General features: G+C 46.7%; 1 protein-coding gene across 1 annotated transcript; it reads left to right on the forward strand.

The window, feature by feature from the left end:
- The first annotated feature begins 365 nt into the window (after nt 1-365).
- Nucleotides 366-15,357, forward strand: GPR139 (G protein-coupled receptor 139). The gene is made up of 2 exons (XM_050906160.1): nt 366-486; nt 14,423-15,357. Exons 1-2 carry the CDS (start codon nt 366-368, stop codon nt 15,355-15,357), a joined length of 1,056 nt encoding a protein of 351 aa, XP_050762117.1.
- The last annotated feature ends 5,512 nt before the right edge of the window (nt 15,358-20,869 follow it).

Here is a 20,869-nt window from a genome sequence, read left to right on the forward strand (position 1 = left end):
AGGGTCTCCTCAAGCCCCTTCTCCGCCGCGCCTCCCCTCCTCCTCGGGGCCCCGGACCTGCCTCCGCCGACCAGAGGGTCCCAGGGCAGGCTCCATCACGCGAACGGCGGCGCAGGCCGCCAGCCGGGGTGGCCTGAGGCGGCGGCGGCTGCCCCGCCCCACCGGCGGGGAACCCGGGCTGGTCCCGCCCCGCCCGGCCCCGCAGCGCCCCGCACCGCCGGGGGCCGCGCCATGTGCCGCCGCCCGCCGCGGGGGCCGCGCCGCGCTCGCCGCCGCCGCTGCTGAGCGTGCGAGGGGCGGGCGGGCGGCGCGGCCGGGGCGGCCCGTGCGGCGGAGCGAGCGCCGGCAGCGCGGAGAGCGGGTCCATGGAGCACAACCACCTCCACCTCCACAACGGCTCCCTCCTGGCGCACCACCGCTATGGCTGCGGCTTGGGATACGCACCTGTCGTCTACTACAGCCTGCTGCTCTGCCTCGGGCTGCCGGGTGAGTGCCGCGCCCCTGGCCAGCGGGGAGCCGGCGGGGACGGGGCGCCGTGCCCGGGGCTGCCCCGGGGCTGCCGCGGCGGGGCGAGGCGGCGGGGTTCCCGCAGAGCTGCCGGCAGCGCCCGCCGGAGCGTCGCCTGCCCGGCTGCCTGCGGCGCGGCGCGGTGCGGGCTGAGCGCGCTGCGGCGTCCTCGGGCTGCTAAAGGCACCGGGAACGTGTTCTTTCGAGTACTTGGCGGGGATTAACACGGGCGTTTCTTAGACAGCATCTTCACTGCCTGACGCGCTGCTGTCCCTGCGTTTTCTCTCTCGCCGGGGTTTGTCCCTGCCTGCCCTTGCGCTGCTGCGGTCGTTTTCCCACGCGGACTCGGGCACTCTGAACTTGACACGCGAAGTCTCAGCCCGTCGTGAAGTTTCTGCCATAATCAATTTGGCCATTTGAAGACAAAGCGGTACCGAGGACAGCCGGGTCTGTCCCCTATCGATTGCGTGCCGGGCCGGCAGTAATCAAAAGTGTAGCTGTTGAGTTTCTCTGGTGCAAATCTCCACCTGGCTCCCTGGGACAGGGTTGGCTTTAGGAGCAACATACCACCAGTAAGGAACTTGGCTGGGGAAGGAGCACGCTATCAGAAGGTTAGCAGATAGTTGTCTTACTCGGGAGCCTGTCCCTGCGGCTGATGGAGCAGGACAGTATCTAGAAAGTCCAGTCTTGGGGTCAGTGCATTGCAAAGTCAATGGCAATGCTGACACTGAGATCCCTGAATGCAGGTACAGGGCTCGGAAGAAAGTCCCAGCTTGCAGGCACCAGCCTCCAGACTGTATAACCCTCAGCGAAATTTCCTACTTAAAAAGGGGACAAAAACAATATAGAAATGCTGGGGATGAGAAAAGCAAGAGACACCCCAAATGAGGAAGGAAAGGATGTTTCACGCTTGGGTGGGAACACCTGTGAGGCACTGTTGCCAGCACGCAGGTATCCATAGCTCAAAACGTGCAGATGCCACACGAGCATCATATCGGCATGACTGTCTCAGCCGAGATGGAGGACTGAGCAGGTTTTTCCTCCCGGAGGGGGCTGTCTGAGGCTGTCAGCGAGACGCCTTGGCACGCAGGACCGCAGGGAGCTGCTCGTGCAGCACCACTTCTGCAGTTACAGACTGGGCTTCAGCAGGCAGAGCTGCCATCCCAGTGCAGCCTGGGTGGGCAAACATCACGGCTTGCTCCCTGGCTTAACACCTCCAGCCTCAGAGTAACTTGCAGCGATCCCAAGGACAGGTAGAATGAGTCGGGGAAAAGTTAGAGCGATCTGATGCACCAAGGTGAATCGGTATTTTAAGAGTGCAATACAAGAGAGTTTGGTTGTGTCTATGTACAGCTACACATTTAAAGTGCCATGTAAAATGGCAAGCAGCAACGATAGTTAATAGTCTACAATTTCTAGATGTTTTGTTCACCTTAATTCCTTCTTCAAGCAATTAATTAATAGAAAAATTTTTAATCAGACATGAAGAGAAGCCTGCCTCTGAACAGCACACATGCAATTACCACTCTGCATATGAATTGATGTTCTTTGTGTTGGTTGGTTTTTTTTTTTCCTCCCTGGCTTATAATTAAAATTTGAAGATTGGCTAATAGTTCAGACTAATAGTTCAGAGAACTGGAAAGTTAAGTCCTGTATTTACCCACAGAGGATGCAGGGCATAGGCAAGTGTCTCTGCTCCACAGCATTGATGAGTCTCAGCCCTGACCTGAAGAGACCCAGCCAGCAGGGATGAGGAGGTAGCTTCCTCCTCATTAATTCCTTAGGGGCTGCTTAGCTCTCCACAGGAATGACAAGTTCTGATTTCAAAACCTGTCCCCTAGGAACTGACCAAGACCCTCTCAAAATTATCAGGTGAAGAAGTTGTTATGAAGCAGGCTGTGGCTAAGCTTGCCTTTGTATGTCTCTGAAATGGGGGAAAGTCTTACATGCACAGACAAGAAAAATCCTTTAATGAGTGCTCTGCACATACTTGCACCAGCTCCCTAAGGATACTACATTGTAATTACAGACATAACGCTGTCATTCTAAGAACATGGTTAAAATCAGTGGATGATCCAAATTAGCAATGGTGACACGCATTTCTCAAGGGATCAGACATCGGTTGATTAGAGCAGGGGCACCAGTGATAGCGCTTAACAGAACTCGCCAAAGCATTTGGTGGTGCAACACTGCTGACTTCAGTGGACTTACATCAGGTATGAATGTGTCTGCTTGTTCAGTGCACATTATCTGAGGATAACATTGGCACTAACACCTGAAAACACTGCACATGTACAGTATGCTGAGTGCATGAGAAATTTATGATTCTCACCCTGAGACTGCACAGAGATGAGAACAAGCTGGATATGTTTAGGGGAAAACTCACATGGCCAGGCTTCATTGAGGATGTGATTCGGGGCAAGAGCAATGCTAAAAAGAGCTTTTCATGTTTCAATTTGAAGCTGCTCTTCAGTTTTCTTTAGAATTATGCTACAATTAGAAAATTGTAAAGGTAGCACACTTATTACCTGTTAGAAAAAGAACCTTGAAGTCTGTGGGCTCTGAGTAACTAGCTTTGCATGGTGCCAAGAATTTAAGAGAAACACTGTCTAGGATCTGTCCTCAAATACAGCACTAGTGAAGTGTTTTGCTGAAATAGAAACAGTTAACTCCTTGCCACAAATCTTGGAGAAAGACTGATGAGAGAGGAAACCAGTTAACTGTTTCTGCCTTTCCTGTTCTAGTGTCTGAAGGAAACTTCACTAACTCAACAACTCCACTTTGAGGCCAAGCGATGCCAGGCCTGACTGTGCATGCAGAGAAAGCATCCTTTCCCCTCCCTTGTATAACCCAGGCATCTCAGCAGAGCCTGTTCTCAGCAGTGGCTCTTTCTCCCTCCCTGTTCAACCAGGCACCAGAAAGTCTGAAAAAGGCAGAGACTAGAGAGAGCAAAGTGAACTCCTTTCACCCCTGCTCTGGCAGTAGCAGAGAGAGGCAAGTGCCAGGCTGTGCCCTGCAAAGAGGGGCAACCACAGAGGCACCACTGCACGCCGACCCTGCCGCAGCAGGTACCGCGCGCCAAGGCGGCTACAACTCTGCCAGAGGTGATTGCGCCTTCCGATCAGCTGGGACGGGAGGTTTTTTCTTTTCCCTCTAAGCGGAGGCTGGCAAGACAGAGACTGTTTTCCGAAACTTGTTTTGAGTGCAGATGCGCAAAGGTGTCCCACAAGTGTGCAGTCCCGCTGCCAGGAGCAGGGGTGCCCCAGGAGCAGGCTGCATGGGACAGGGAGAAACTGCTGGTGCAAGGGTGGGGAGCAGAGCAAGGCAGCAGCACTGGAAGTGGGGTCATACTCCCATTTAGAGGGGTGGGCTTATCGTTTATGGAGCCGTTCTGCAGCCCCTGCTCTACCATCCCTGCACTCCCCTTGTCTTGTCAGTTGGAGAGGACCTCTGAAGCACCTCTAGTTAGCTGGGAGGCAAGAGAGGGGCTGCAGGAAGGCTTAATGGAAGTGTTTCTTGCTTTAGTGAGATAAAATGCCGGAGAAGGTGGTGTCGGATGTGGGGGAGGGAAGAAATTGCTCTGATTCAATCCAGGAGGGGGCTGCTAAGGTGAAGAAGCGAAGAGCAACAGGTACCAACTCTCAGTCTGTCCCTTTGCCACTGAGAGCTGCACAAAGCAGCTACACCAAAGAGCTCCTGCTATGGCAGTGCCACCGAACACGGCCAGGAAGGTCAGGCAGAGAAGCAGCAGTGCTCGCTGCAGACACCTGGCTTTGACCCCAGTTCCTGCTTCATTAGAAGGTACAGCGGCAACTGAGTTGCCTTGCCTGCAGTCACCTTCCCCGTCAGGGGTATAGCGTATTGCCGCTGAAAGGACCAACTGGCAGCGTTTCCTAGACGGGGGCCTGGCCTGATCCATGCTTCCAGAGGTCTCCTCCTCCTGACAGTGCGGAGAGGCAGAGTAAAATCTGGCTTTCTTACTGCATGATCGCTGGTTCCACTTTGCTCCCCAGTCAGTTACCTACCTGGGGAGTGACTTGGCTTCAGGGGTCATCACATCCCAGTGACACAAAGTACAGGCACATACCCAGCACCCTTACAGCGTCCCTGGGAGGTAATAGACTCACACCAATGCCCCAGGGAAGTGCCACTCCGAACTTTGAGAGCCTGGTCCACAAATGTTTATTTTATTTGTCCTTTAGGCTTCTGCTTAAAACTCATCACACTGATCTAAGTGCAGATTCAGGACTTTGCAAGCTTGGGAAAGCAGCCTGGACACACACTTGGGTGCTCACAGCTGGAGGGCGCGAACAGGTAGCTTTCACGTCAGACCTGCTGCTGAACAAGGAGTCACGGAGATGGGGACAACCCAGGTCATTCAAAGCCCAGCCATGCACAAAGTGCACTCGGCAGGCTCCATGCAGAGGGAGAGAAGCTGTAGTCCTGACCTAGAGGAACGTGTAAGCTCAGCAGGGTTGCCTAACCTTTTTAACACACTGTCAAGAGAGAGCTACACGTTATGGACCTTCCCCTAGCAGATGAAAGACTGGCTGTCCTTGCACAGCAAGCCAGATGCTTCCTAGGGTGTTGGATTGACATGCAGGTGCATAACATTTGCACTGCGCCCGTGCAAACTGCAGTACAGTCACAGGCAAACTGAAACAATGGAGACCTGGTCCTTCTGGAGCCTTCTCCCCATATGCAGCTTGGAATAAGGAGGCTATTCGGGAGGCATGCAAGCCAGGGTCATCGTCCTGACAAGGCAGATACTGCCGTTGGGCCGTGGGCTGAGCATCCCTGATCTAAGAGACCACCACCATGCAACAGCCCAGCTGTGCTCCCTCCGCTCCCCGCCACTGTAGGGGGAACGAGACCTGAAGAGCGTTGCCATCTCTGTGCTTACAGCCATGACCTGGTTAGTACCACGAGTAGGAAGGGGGACAGGTAGCAATGTTTGTTGATGACTCACTCACGTGGCATGTAATACCCAGTAAATACCAAAGCAGGCAGAAGGTAGGTGTACATACAGCACACAGCAGTACAGAAGTGTGTCTGACCCATTTTGGATTCCTGCCATCTACTGCCTAGTATACTCTTCTGCAATCACAGTACAGGCTTCTGATTAAAGAGAGCATTTCCAACACCTGAATAAATAGCCTCTCTCATAACAGCGCACCTGAACAATAGAAGTGCTAAAGGAATATCTGAAAATATGAGTGGGAGAATTGGTACATGCAGAGTTATGACCTTGAAAAAAACCAGCACTCTTTAGCTGTCGCTCATTAGATAGAGTTCAGACAATGAATAAGAACTGAACCCTCCTGAGGCCTGATTCAACCCCCCTTTTATTCAAAGACTATACTTTCTCTGACTTAAAATCTGAATTGGACGCAAAGCCAGTACATTGCATCCTGCTTAAAGAAGGACAAATAAATTGGCAGAACTTTAGCCCAGCTATCAGAGCAACCGAAGGCCACTGCAGCACATTACAGTAGCACTACTGGACGGAGGGGAACAAAACTGCTGCTAACATCCTTAAAATGAGTCACTTCCTATTGTAAAATGAATGCTTTTTCTTTAAGGAAAGAAGAATCATTATGAAAAAGAATAGATTCATTACAGTGTTCCTGCACAAAAACGGTGACAGCAAGGCGTGCAGACGGGAGTGATTTAGTTTGGTCAGTATGTCTGGAGACTGTGGCCACTAAAGCCTTGCAGCCTGAAGGGCAGCGTGTGGCCAAATCCATGCTAATACAGAAGAGGACTTGATTGCGCATCTCTGAACGCCACCTCAGAGTACAACTGCTAACTTTGGTTTTCTTCTGCCACATCAGTAGGAAACAACACTGTCAGGGCTGTAATGATAACGAGGTGCAATATTTGGGAGGCTCAGTAGACTATGAAGTGCACAACCTTGCATGGCAGGCTGCTGAAATGGATTGGGAAGGAAAAACTCCAAAGGAGATTTTTCCTTGAAATGACAACGACACAAAAGAGAGAGCACAGCCAGTTTTCACGGTAGGTGGGTAATGCAGAGCCCCCAGTTGTTAAGAAGTCAAGCCATTCAGAAGCACTAGGCAGTCTAATATCCTGCTGTTCTTCACCCCCTTATTTAGTTCTCTTCTCCTCCTCCTCTTTCTGCTCCCCTCCGTAAAATGGGGGTGAATCAGCAGAAACAAGCCAGCAGGAGAAGGCCTTCATCCGCGTACGTCAAAACAATTTGCTGTAGGCAAACAACACGGAGATATCCTGACGGGGTGCACTCTCTGCCTTAACATGCTAAGTACAAAGCAATCCCTGGCCACAAAAGCTTTCACCTTCTGTTTCAGGGGGTCTTTTTGAGCCTTTAATCTCTTTTCCTATTAACTTTGAGACACTAGAAAAGGAAACAAAGCCAAAATTAACCCCTTAAGCACAGGAGACCTTGCACACAATTCCGTTTTCATTCTGCAGAATAAAGATATATAAGTATGTAATCCTAAACCCCAATGTCCGGAGTGCTGTTGGTGCTGTTCTGGGGGTGACCTGACGGGAGAAGACGGTGTTGGGTTGCTCCCCAGGACACCAGTATGGTTGTGCAGAGGCAATGAAGTAGGGGCAGCCAAGTAGGACCAGAATTAGCTGTACAGAAGATGACCAAAAGGAGTTTTATCCCTTTATCCATGGAAGAGGAGAGAAGCCTGCCTATTGAAACTCTGAACACATCTTTTTCACTGAAATTGTTCTCTTCTACCACCTGAAACAGAGAGTCCCTAGAATGTACAGTCATTTAACTTCTCCATCTTTTCAATCATACGGTGCATTGACTATGTGGATAGGTGCACTAGAGGTTACTTTTGGTTTCAAGACAAATTACCTGTCAGTCAGTTACATCAGACTAGGATATTTCACAAACGTTTGTTCATTCCAGGTATGTTTTCTTCAATGTCCAGACTGGCACACCGAAGAGTGATATATTTAGTGTGGATGCAGTGTATTCTCTGAGGGGGAAATAAAGCCAAACTGCGATGGTTTTACATAGTCTGTAATTTCCTGCATATTGTGTAAAATTGGCATCGTCTCTGAGAAAGCTTGGCCATAGGGTTTGCAAGCATGAGCTCCTATTGCATTAGCTAATGCTTTAGGAAGACATAAAAACTTTGTTTTTTAGCAAAACCACAATCAAAGGTAAAATCCTCTTAATTATTCATGTTCAGTAAAGAATTCATGCCGGTGCCCTTATGAAATCACGTCCTGCCTCCATCCTAGTAGTCCCATCAAATACCTTTGGCACCTGCCTCAGTACTTTGGCGTTCAATATCAAAAGGGTAGAATGGTTTTGTCATCCTCGAGCTCAAGTTACTCAGCTTGAGACCTCTTAAACTTCACTGACAGCCCACATTTAGAAGCCACAGACACCTGCCAAATGAGACACCCGAATTGCCTTGAAAATCTCTGTCTGTCCAGATACATTGCATGAATAACCAAATCCCTTTTATGATTTCTGCGTTATTTTGCAGATTGCTTTTTCTCCTTCCAGCACCAATTTCCGTTAGAAAGCTTTACTGCTCTAGTGGCAAGATGCAAGGCTAGATTTTGGGATGTGAGTTTTAGACATTTTTATCCTCATGTAGGTGCCTCTAAGAAAGGCTTCAGGGGGGAATGTCCAAGAGTCCTTAGAGGCTTTCTGCGCTGTGGGCCCAGCTCAGGAAAGGTGGATGAGGAGGGTGAAGACAGCAAGAGGAGAACCAGATCCCTGTCACACGAACACACGTCTGTCACCGATGAGCGTGTACTGGGCCTCTCTGCATCTTAGCCTAGCGTTCCTTCTGGGCTGTTCTCACGTTGCAAAAATAGCCCTATTTTATAAAGACTAGGGAAAAAAGCCTACGCCGATGGTCTAGGAAAGCCGAAAGCAATGCAATGTAATTACACCTGTCTGCCAGACAAGTTACTGCACTTAAGCCTGAGTGGTTGGCAAGGCTGAAAGTGAATACCCACCCATTGGCGTCTCCACACCATTACCGCGTCTGTGCCCTCCAACAGCGAGGAAGTGCTTTTGGCTAGATTAAAATCCTTCTCTGGCCTCCACAACCAGCCAGTGCCAGCCGCGGAGCAGAGTACCCCATTCACGGCATCCTTCCCCAGAGCCACCTCAGCTAATAAATGGTGTCAGTGAGAAAAATGGCCCCAGAGGCCAGATTTCATCGTCAGAATCTGGCCTCTGACACCAACTCATTCACTCACCTGTGACTTGTAAGTGCAAAGCCGTGCTGCGTTTTCTCTGGCAGTCACTAACCCGGTCTCCTGCGTATAGAGGGGGGTTTGGGTTGTCCTGGGCAGGAGCTTCCGTCCTCTACCTCCAGGTTCACTTTAGCCCTCAGAGCTGGCACGGTCTGTCCCTGCACATGGGATTTCTAAGCACAAACGACACAAGAGCCTTCCTACAAGGTGTGAAACCTCCTCCAGTGGCAGTCCTGCATCCACGCCTGCCATAGCTTTTGTGATTGCTCTTTTTTTTGGCTTAGATCCCTCTCCATCCCCTGGGAGATGATGCAGGCACCAGCAGAAGGGCTGAGGGCCCTTCCCTCCTGAGGGTGAGTGGGTGCGTGCCATTCGGTGGCGCTCAGACAATTGAACAACAAATCAATTTATTTTAAAAAAATCAATCCTCACAGGAACTCTCAGGGAAGGAAAAACTTGTATTGCACTAATATTTTATAAAGTATCTCTTTACACTTCACAATGGCTTAAGGAAGGATCTCAGGATATGATAATGAAAGAGAAGAACAAATCACATTAGCCATGAGCAGGCACCGTTCACGAAGGTTGTCCCCACGTGCTGTAGTGTTGAGTTCGACCCATACCAGCTGTAAGAGGAAAACATGGAACTGCCCTATCTTCTTTAAGGGCAAACAGCATCCAGGGGTCATTTTTAAAAGACCATATAACCAGCTATAGCCAACATCAGTAATAAACACATTTTTGTTGCCACAGCATTTTTTTTTTTTTTTAAATAATTCCTGTTACATAGCCTCCATCAGAAATCACCCATTGTCATCATCTTCTCCAGAGAGCTCCCACACGAAGTAAGGGCTGAATGCCATCCTCAGCTCCAATCTGGTAACTATTGGCAAACGACTTAGTAATCACAGTCAGATCTGGCTGCTAGACACGGTACCTGTTTACTTTTTAATAATGCCTCCTAGCTTAGAGGAAATAATCTATTCCCATCAAGCCCAAACATCACTTTTTTTCACTATATATTTTTAGCATATTGTACTTACAGTCTCAGAGTTTCTAAATCTAAGAAGGAGGTGTTACTAACATATTTTCTAAAGCAATTTAAAATTTCCCATTCATAAACTGTCTCTCTCTGTGCCAGTCAGGTGACTAATGCAAGGCCTGCAGAGTAGTTTCATACATTGCACAATAATTTGTAGGGATCCTAGCAACAACTGTATTTGGTAAAAGGTGTCCATTATATTCAGTGACCTAATGTTTATCACGCTCAGTAAGCGACACTCGTGGCTACTTCATTTAGGTAGTTTATGATGCTGAACTACTGAACCACACAGCGGGTCGTATTCCCAACGCAGCGGTGCTACCACTTGTGTTGTAAAGGCTATTTCACTGGACCGGCTGCTGTGTACGTGCAAAACACTCTCAATAAAAAAAACCCAAAGCCTAGAAACATGCCTATTTCTTCTTTAGACAGATACAATTGCTGCTGCTTAAGCTCACACGCGGTGATAATAGTCAGTGGAAGGAGCTCTGCAAATCCCCTGCAAAGGCTGTGGTTAGACACTATTTGAGCTACGACTGTAATTCATGAAACAAGAAGCTGGGGAAAAAACTGTGCCTTTAGGTCACGGGCACTGCTTTGAGGAGGCACAGAAGACTGCCCGGGCTCTGCAGGCAAGGCAGCATGGCTTTGGTACAGGAAGCAAACCCAAATCCACATGAAAACCAAGGTTACTCCTAAAGGATGATCCCTCTCAGATACGTAGGACCTCCAATGGCATGAATTTCAGTGCTACAATTTGTACTCAGAAGCTGATAAAGTCAGAGGAGATGTCAAAGGAGAGATGTAAGCGTCCCATGACAAAGCCTGGCTAAGTTAGAAGGTTGCCGTATTTTGAGCAGCATGGACTGATGGTGTTTGGGTGTCAGAGACCTTCAGATGCTGTGTCTCAAAGGCATCCTCATGACTGAAGGGAAAGAATTGAGACTGCCATTTCTTACAGTTGCTTCTCATCATCTGCGAGTGGTATATCAAGGCTTCAGCCAGCTAGTCCCTAATCAAGCCCTGGTTCTCAACCAGATATTTATAAATTCAGAATACTGCACTGCAGCAAGCGACGCTGGCATAAATTCCCATCTGTCATCCCCTAATCAACTCCCAGCACAGTGATCAATCTCTTTCAAATTCAGATGATCTTAACTACTTAGTATCTAGAAAAAACACTGCAAGAAATGGGCAATATACCATCCAGGACAATTTAGGGGCACTAACCTATCCAGCAGCTGTAGCTCAACGTACGTTACAGTAGAGACAGATATTTTTATATCGCCATCATCATTTCTACCAGAGTCCTCATCACTGACTACAACGTTAGTGCAAGAATTAGGGTAAATAAGGTTAAAATGTGGTTGCAGATGCTCTTCCATCACCTTTCACCCGCAGTAGGTAATTTTTGCCCTCAGGAGAGCTTGCAGGGCACTGAGTAGGCACCCAGGAGTCACCGAGATGCTGGCACAAGGACGCAGTTGTTCACACAGAGTGGTGTTCCCACCCATTTCCCATTTTACTGAGCTTTAGGCAGTGTTTGAGGACACACCAAGGACCAGCTTAACACTGGCTAGGAAATGGGTGAAGGACTGAGACTTATCCATAGCTCATCTTTGCTTTCCCTATACAGCATGCAGCAGAAAAAATACTCCCAAACCCTGTGCTAAAACACTGTCATACTGACAACTTTCTGCTGCACCCCAGTATATATCTGTTTTCACCAAGTAAATGATATTACTATGTTTCATATCATCCCGCCAGAAAAAGCCCTAATATGATCCCAGGGAAAGCATTTCCAATACAAGATACCGTAACCCTTGCAGAAAAATTGGATAGAGCTTGCATGTACTTTGTCAGATCAATTTTCTAATCTGGCTCACCAAGCAAAACTTGCTGGCATTAGATGAGTAACTTGCATTTCAGTACATGCTGTTACCACTGTTGCTGGGAACCCTGAGAAAGGCGGGGGGAGAGGGTACAGAGGAAAGGACTGCTCATAAATCTGCTCCTGTAGGAAAATAGGAGTGGGGTTAGAACCAAACAGCGGGACCCTCACAATGGGCAGAAGGGGTGGGGAGCAGGGCTGCTGTGCCTGCACGTGGTGTGGCTTCAGCATCTCTGCAGGAGCTCCTCTGACGGTCAGGCCAGAGTTGCCAGCAGGGACCAACGTCCTCAAGCATCCCCCTTGCTGCATGCTGGCTCCAGCTGCTGCCGCTGGAGTGAGTCAAATCCAGAGGATTTAAAGAGAAGATGAACCCCATGGGTCACATCCAATATCTGTGAAGCCAAGCCACTCAGCCTGGCTGGCCAAAACCAACAGTGGCTGCAGAGTCATGATAAACACTCCAGCTCGAGGATTTCCTTGACAGTACATCACTCACTGTACCTCTAGGGCTCATCAGCAGGCACAACAGAGGCATTTCATAAGCAAGTAAGTGAAAAATGACACAGCAGTTCTGACTATGTCACCCCCCCGTCTCCCACGTCTGCTCCGAGCTGAAATCAGTGCAGTTGCATTCATGTTAATGGAGGGCAGAATTGGGAAAATTCCCCTGAAGGTGATTTGAGACAATACTGTTGGAAAGATCATGCTTTTTTTTTATTTAGGGAAGAAGTCAGTTGATTGTCATGTTTGGTTTAGTTTTGTTCCAAGATACAAAATTAATATATTAAGCTAATACAAAAATAGGTGACACTTATGAGGGCTATTACTCAAGATCATTCACTCTGCTGCAGTTCGTTTCCCTGGTGGCAGGAGTCGGCTCCCAGACAGCAGGCTTTGAAGGCGTTTATGAAGGAGAAAGTTTTCTCCAGTGCCAAGTAAAACAGTTAAAAAAAGAGCATTTTCAGTTGTAGGACATATGTCCTGGGTCATCATTACCTTAATTTCAGCAACTTCCTTTCTCTCTGATTTAAAGGAATCCTTACAATTATTGTTGATTTGTTTTGGGAAATCCATCAAAGCTGGCAGAAATGTTTGAAGCACTGAATGCACAGAAGAGGTGATTTATAGAACACTTATGAAAATGTCAAATACAAACATTTGGCAGTCTCTTGTACAGTAAACCAGATCTCTGATTTTTAAGCACTACTTCAGGTATTCTAGCCAAGTGATATAAATTTCTGATGGGAACAATCTCACCTGTCTTGTTCCAGCCATACTGCTAGTAGGAATAATAGGATTTTTTTTTTCCCAATTCAAGACCACACAGTAAATTCTAGTAAACATGAGCAAGTAGTTAAAGTTTGGCTACACCTTAGTGCTGCAGGTAAGCTCTCAAGGACTGCAAGGGCTGTTTGTATCCATGGTGGGGAGCTCTGCCTGGCCAGGGGCTGTAGGACTGAGCCCTTCCTATAGCATCCCTTATAGCACTGGTTCAAGCAGCCACTAAAGCGTATCTTTAAGTTGAATCACAGCTTTAGAAGACTGAAGCAAACCAGACAGTGAAACAGCAGAGACAAGACACTTCAGCACTTCACCACAGTATTATTTAAGTGTCATGCAATACATGTAGGCATGGTTTAGGTGATGGGCCTGTATTGTGGCCAGAGAGTTGCAAGCAGGTGCTTTTTCAGGGAACTCAGGGATGTTTACACATGGGCTGAATCAGAACATCCATCACATCTGATGAGACCAGCAGGATTTCCTTAAAGGCTCAGCTGTATCACTTCAGAGGAAAAATGCCTTCCAGTTGAAGGACTTCTAAACAGCAGCTCTGGATAAGCAAGCAGGTCTTTGTGGAGCAGATCATTTCAGTGGCAGGAAGGGAGATGCTTCCCCAGAGCCCACCTGTAGGAGAGCGGGTCAGACAGGCATGGCTGAATTACAGGAGACTGATCCCAGGCAGAGCTGAAAAGTTAGAGTGCTGCAAAGGACGTCCAGCTCTCAGGAGGAGCTGAGGACACGTGTTTCCCTGGAAGTCCTTCTCTCGATTGGGATCCCACTGAGTCAGGAGAGAATTACCTAATCCAGGTGGCTTTGATTTCAGCTCTTTTTAGATGGAGTTCAAAACTAAAACAGGCCAGCACCATGAGCTGGGATGAGGAACAAAATGTCTCTCTCCAAAGCCCACCCCACCCTTCTCATTTGTCACTTGTTTAAAAAAAAGTGAAAAAGCAAGGGGGAAATGAAAGAGAGTATGTGTGTGAGATGATTTTTTTTTTTTCCTGCTGCTCCCTCCTGCTACCCCTGCCTCCCTGCACACGGGCAGGGGTCCCAGCACCCCCTGCTCAGGATGCTGCTGCCGTGCCTGCAGCAGCAGCGGGGCTGACCAGAGAGCAGCAACAGAGCCAGGGCCTTAACTCTACCTCTACATCTGCTCTGAGGAGATAGCAAAGGGCTGCTGGACACCACCTCACCCTGTGTCTGGAGTGAAGGTCCCGACTTTCTCTCTGTCCCTCGTCCTGGTCTGCCAGGACACTGAGTGTCAGTGTATCCCACAGCTGGGAGCAGGGCCGCATGCTCCTCTCATGGCAACAGCTTCTCTGAGCGACCCACCTGTAGTGTTTTCCTTTTGGTTTCTTGAACTTTAATAAAGGCGGTCATGTTGCCAAGTGCTGGAACAGAGCTACTGCTCCAAGCAAGTGCTCAGAAAAGCTAGTGTTATGTCTCAATAGCCTAACTCTGTGTTTCTGTCTCCACAGCAAATATCTTGACAGTCATCATCCTTTCCCAGCTCGTGGCTCGCAGGCAGAAGTCCTCCTATAACTATCTTCTAGCTCTAGCTGCTGCTGACATCCTGGTTCTCTTCTTCATCGTCTTTGTTGACTTCCTCATGGAAGACTTCATCTTAAACAAACAGATGCCTCAGGTACTGGACAAAATAATTGAGGTCTTGGAATTTTCTTCCATCCACACCTCCATTTGGATTACGGTTCCACTAACGATCGATAGGTATATAGCTGTATGCCATCCGCTGAAGTATCACACAGTCTCCTACCCTGCTCGTACTCGAAAAGTCATTGTAAGTGTCTATATCACCTGCTTTTTGACCAGCATCCCCTACTACTGGTGGCCCAACATTTGGATTGAAGACTACATAAGCACATCAATGCATCACGTCCTCATCTGGATCCACTGCTTTACCGTTTACTTAGTGCCCTGCTCCATCTTCTTCATCCTGAATTCCATCATCGTGTACAAGCTGCGGCGAAAGAGCAATTTCCGACTGCGAGGGTACTCCACAGGGAAAACAACAGCCATTTTGTTTACTATAACTTCTATTTTTGCCATACTTTGGGCACCAAGAATAATCATGATATTGTATCACCTCTACGTATCGCCTATAAACAACAGCTGGGTAGTACATATTGTGTCGGACATCGCCAATATGCTAGCCCTGCTGAACACTGCAATTAATTTCTTCCTCTACTGTTTTATTAGCAAAAGATTTCGCACAATGGCAGCTGCCACGCTGAAAGCCTTCTTTAAGTGTCAGAAGCAACCTGTGCAATTCTATACAAACCATAACTTTTCCATAACAAGCAGCCCTTGGATTTCCCCGGCCAACTCTCACTGCATCAAAATGCTTGTTTACCAGTATGATAAGAATGGAAAGCCTATAAAAATATCGCCATGAAACGGGCAATAGTCAGAGTTTCTGGGTGCAAGTTCTTTTCGAGTGGTTACATCTTCAGGATGTAATTTGCTGAAATGGCTGTTTTGAAGAGTGGTCATTTGATTTCGTTTCCCTGGGAGACCAAGGGCAGATCAGACTGTTAGGAGGGAACAGGAGCACTCGATTTTAGGAGCAAAAGTGAGAAAGCAAACACCTCCATCTCTTAGACAGCATTTTGAATATGCTTCAGAGTTCAAGTCTTAGCGTTCAGTCGCACTCAAACGTTTTGCATCCCAGCACCAGTGCAGTCCAAAGTCATTGGAGGCGGGAAGCCACAACGGCATTTAATTACAACCTTTTAAAACACAACAACAAAACCTTACTTGACCATGCAGTTCACTATCGACAGAGCAAACGGATGCTTTTATGTACTGTGGAAGGTGCCATTTCTGGTGTGTGTACTTGCCAAAAATGATGTGTTGTTTCTGACGTGAAATACCACCACACAGTCTTGCTGTCAAGACCTCGTTGCAGGAGGCAGCCTGCAAGACACGAACTGTGACAAGCCCTTTTTGGCTCATTTGAACAAGGCTCAAGGACCAATATAGTACCTGTTGCAGCCTTGGCATGGAAAGCAATCCTGCAAGCTGCCAATATTCTTATGTTTTAAGTTGTTATTTAAGTATGTGACCGAGACAGGGGAGCTCAAGGAAGGGAGGGAGGTTTCTAGAGCCAAGAACAAAAGCAGCATCTTTTCCCAGCTATTTCAGTTATAGTGTCTGAAGACTTTCAAGTGTGAGGCCAAGTCCTGCCTGATGCAGAGCTCCCACCAAAGCTGCTCCTGCGAGGTTTGGAGTGATCACAGCCTTCAGGTTCCTTCTTAATCAATAACGATTCTCAGTTATCCCCCGTGTTCAGACCTTTAGGGATTAACATATAAAAACCTCAACCTAGGATTTTCTCCTGACAGATTATGCCATCCTATTGCAGATTTGCCATTTAATTGTTTAAAAAACTGTTTGTGAAAGAAATCCATTAAATACCCAACAGCAGTAAAAACATAGATCAGCTTGGACTAAGGCTTTTAAATATTTACCTTATTTAAAGTAGCTTAACTTCTCTTCCTTCACACTCAAAAACCAGCATCCCAGCAATGCCGTGTGTAGAAAATGAGGAGAGAAGAGATTTACAGGAAGGCTGAAAATGCATTTCTTTTAATTTCTCTCCTTTTCAGATCTTGGCATGTGGTCTCTCTCAGCCACGTACCACAACCTTTTTACTTCTATATTGGGCACTTAATGCAGCCTTACTGAATGTGAGAGCAGACTTCCTTGCATGGTGAACACAAGCACAATGTGGTCAGTGGACACAGCAGCTTCTCAGTAACTGCAAATAAGAAGTAGCCTGGTGCTAGCACTGCATTTGTGCCCGTGCCCATCTCCATTGCCAGCGGGGAGCTTGTGGTGCATCAGGGACTAATGTAGCAAGGTCCTCTGAGAAGGAATCCAGTCAATCCCACTTTGGTGGGATCTGAGGGCAGAAAGCATCTTTCTAAAACCCATGGATGGCTTAGCATTTCCCCTAAGAAACATCAAGTCTGCAAAAGTCCTGCTGAGGACAACAGCCTGGTTCCCTTCTGCCACAAAGGCTGCATTTGCACACCGACTTGTACTGGCGTCCTGCAAGGGCAAAAGCCACGCCAAACCCGAGCACGCCTTCCCCAGGAGGGAACGGCAGCAGAAGGCACAAGCCACGAAGACCAGGACCCCAGGCAAAGGCTAGCTCATGTGTGGAAGGACTTTCTCAGGAGAGATCGAGGCTACTCAGGTCAGTCAGGAGCACAGAGACAGGATGCTCAGTGCCTCAGGGAGCACGCACCACCCAGTCCTCTCCCACTGGCAACGCAGTTGGGAGAGCTGCTCAGCACTCCTCTGCAAGGTGCTGGAACACCCCAGGGACCACGCCGGTTAGAGCAAGGAGAGGGGCATGTCTGGGAAAAGGGACATGTCTGGGGAAAGGGGGAGCTGAGAGCAAAAGCTGACCCTTCCCATCCAAATCTCCCCAGATTCAAAGGGAAACGAGGAGCCCTCTCATCCTGTAGGCTATTTGTCCCTGTGATCTCAACAAAGCTTCACACTTACTTGCAATAATGAAGCGTAAGAGGGATGCTCAGCCTTGCTGTATTTGTCGTGGCAAGGTTAAAAATTACTGCTCCCTTTACCAGTGTTTTACAGAAATTCAGTTTTGTGGCCATGCCTTCTACCCTCCTCTCAGAAACCTCTCTCTGGTCTTTGTCAGTTGATAGTAACCAAAGTTACCTTATGAAAAAGGTACTGTATGTTTCATTTTGGGAAAACACTGTATTTATAACTTATTTTTATTCTAAATTTGTTATGAGGAATGCTTGTCTGAGTTACACGTGAATGAGTCTGAAGTGCAATATCTATATAGCTAAGTGGTTCATTTTTGAGAATGTATCTATTGAAAAAACTATTTATACAAGAAATTCACTATTCTACTTAATATAATAGTAACCTTACAGAAAATAATGAATGTTTAGGGCTTTTATTTATTAAAAAATTTCAATTAAGTGCATGGCATATGCTGCCATTCACATGGTGTGATATATTAGTTTTTGTAACATAATGTTTATCCTGCAAACTAGCAGTGTCATCTGATTTTTCCTGTCCTAATGATGTATTTTTGTAAATTACCGTATTTAAAAACAAAATCTTTCTGCATGAATATTTCATTTCCCACTAAAAATAACCCATTAAATTGTTGTAACTTCATTTGAAGAAACTCGCAATCCTTTTCCATATCATTTTAGAAATGACAAGGTGCAATTTTCATGTACAATGGATTGGTCATTTCATTTCTGGTAATTTAGGGCTTTGAGAGCTTACTTCCAAAGCCCCTTGAAGTCAAAGGGAAGGTTGCTTGTGGGTTTTGTGGTTGGTTTTTCCAGTCCCCATCAACTTAGGAGGGCTTTGGATCAAGCCGTATCTTGTTAACAGACAGTTGAAGCCTTCTTAGAGTCCAGTTTGGATAATAAAGCCTTGACTTTTTAGTCTGCCATATGAGAGCTGCTGTTACATGAGAGCTGCTGTTGATAATACTTGCCTTATTTTTGGTTGTGTGAAGCATCTCGCAATGACTGTTGCTAACTAGCCAATGTCTTGCTGTATTATTCGTACCTCCTAATTTTCCAATAGTAAAAACTTAACCAAGCACATATAGTGTCATTATTTAGGGAAAAAGTATCCTAGAGACAAAACCATCTTTGTTGTGGAGATGGTCTTTTGTACTCTATTTAATTTATATTTCAAATATTTACAATTAGAAAAATAAGCTGTGAATGGACAGTTTTACAATTACTTATAGGTGTATGTCCTTGAAGACCACAGCTAGGAACAAAATACTTTTTAGATCAGTTGCTGGTATATAAAATTATGGGACCTATCACCTATTTAAATTGTGAATATTGATATTTTCATAAGTAGACAATATATTGTGTTTGACAAACTTGTTTGTATTATAATAAATTATGAGATGGTGCATAACTTACTACTGTGTTTGGAGCTATTGTTTGATTTATAGATTCTTATGATATACTTTTGATTTATAGGTACTTATGATATACTACAAATAAGACCAATCCTTGGCAACCATTACTCAGTAAAACATGGCCTTGGATTATGGGTGTTCATTCATTTGTTGAAAAAAATTCTGCAATAAGACATATAAATTATTACTGGCCCAATTCTTCATTTCGAACCACAGTCCCAGCTGCTGTAAGTTAAGTTTAGCCATTAAAGTCAATGAATCCCTGTCACTAATACCAGTGGAAAGTTGGACCTGAAACTGCTGACACACGTCCACAGCCGGTGTGATGCCAGGAAGTCAGGCTGCTGCCCCCAGTCACTGCAGGTGATGAGACACCCAGACAGTCGGCCCCGGAGAGCAACACATAACCCTAATTCCCACTGTCAATCAATGACAGTTAATGGCATAAGCTTCCCTGCAGACAGGCTGTATTCAGTCACAGGAGCCGGGGCAAATGGGAGAAATGGCAGTTTGATTCAAACTGGAGAACAAAATGGGGCATTAACAAGGAAATCCTCCCGATCCACTCTCCCTGTGCGTACACAGGGTCTGCGTGTTTTACAGGCCGGTCTCCTCCTGTCTTTCCAAGTCCTCCCATTTTGAGATGGGCATCCAGAGCCCCTGCTCCATCCGCTGGTAATCCCAAACATTTTGGATATCATATGTTCCTGTAGGGTATTTCAGTCTGTTGCGGAGATAAGGATCCCTCATGAAACACCACACTTCTACATTTGTACATTGTTAAATATGTGAACATAAATGTACGATACCTGTTGCCAGAAATAGAAAGTGCAAAAAAAAAAAGAACTATGGTGAGGAAATACAAAATACTAGAGATAGAAGGTGGATTCAGGACCTCAGCGGACTGCACGTGGAGGAAGCCCAGCATTTCTTCAAATGAAAAATACTAAACGCTATGCAGAATCCATACCCTCGTCAAATGTAAAACTTTGTGGGATCAAGCTCCTAGCTTCTCTGGAGAAGTAACAGGACATTAAAAGAATATTAAAAAATTATTAAAACTAAGCAGAGAGTGGAGTAGAGAAGGAACTGATCAGAAAAGTCCAGTGTCTTAGAGATCAACAAATGTAGGGTTAAACGTAGAAGAGGAGAGGGTGATCCAGGTAATGCCCGACCCACTTGTCAGATCTCCCTGCTGTGAAAGGCTTCGGAACAGATTTTAAAGGACAGCATCAAAGAGAGACAAGTCAGGGGAAAGGGGCGCTGCTGAAAGGGGCAGTGTCAGATTTGATGGAGCTTATCAGAGTTGTTCCTTACGGAGGGAGCCTGGGATCTGCCTGTCTCGGTACTTTCATTAACAGCCGCAGCATGAGAAGTACTGATGAAGTGTACAGATTATTAAAAAAGGCATTGTACTGCTGGCGGAGGACTGAAGGAAAGGTATTTCATGTAAGAACCAGATGACCTTGAAGATTCAAGTGATAAAAGTGGGATGAATTCAACAGTAATAAACACAAGGCTCTCCACTTGTCTGCCTGTAACAATACATTTACTATAAAACCTCAGTAGTCAGAAACAACGAAGAACCCAGTTGTGCCAGCTGGGCTTGAATGATGATGAGTCACCAACAGAAAGCAGCTGAGAAAAATCCCTGAATTTAATCACAGACATTTCTAAAGATACAGCATAGTATTAATTGCATTTCACAAGATTTCATGTGCCATATGCATATATAAAGGGATAAGTAGCAGTAGTTAGAGAAGAACTTGATAAAGAAACAGAGCTGGAACAAGAGTAAGTGGTTATGAACTTTCCTTGGGTAAATTTCCCCTGGAAGTTAGAAGACAGTCTCTAACTATCAAAGCAGGGAGGCTCAGCGAAAGCCTTTCCAGCAGCCAAGATCTCCCCACTAGTTTTAAATGGAGCTCAGTAGGTTCACGGACAGGATTATGAGACAAGGCAGCCA

Source organism: Gymnogyps californianus, chromosome 15, assembly GCF_018139145.2.
Source record: "Gymnogyps californianus isolate 813 chromosome 15, ASM1813914v2, whole genome shotgun sequence".
NCBI classification, from domain to species: Eukaryota; Metazoa; Chordata; class Aves; order Accipitriformes; family Cathartidae; genus Gymnogyps; species Gymnogyps californianus.

Excerpts from the sequence above, each read along its gene's own strand:
- GPR139 (XM_050906160.1), top strand. The coding sequence starts at position 366 with ATGGAGCACAACCACCTCCACCTCCACAACGGCTCCCTCCTGGCGCAC. Across the intron at positions 487-14,422 it reads GCTCTGCCTCGGGCTGCCGG|CAAATATCTTGACAGTCATC; the intron begins GTGAGTGCCGCG and ends CTGTCTCCACAG.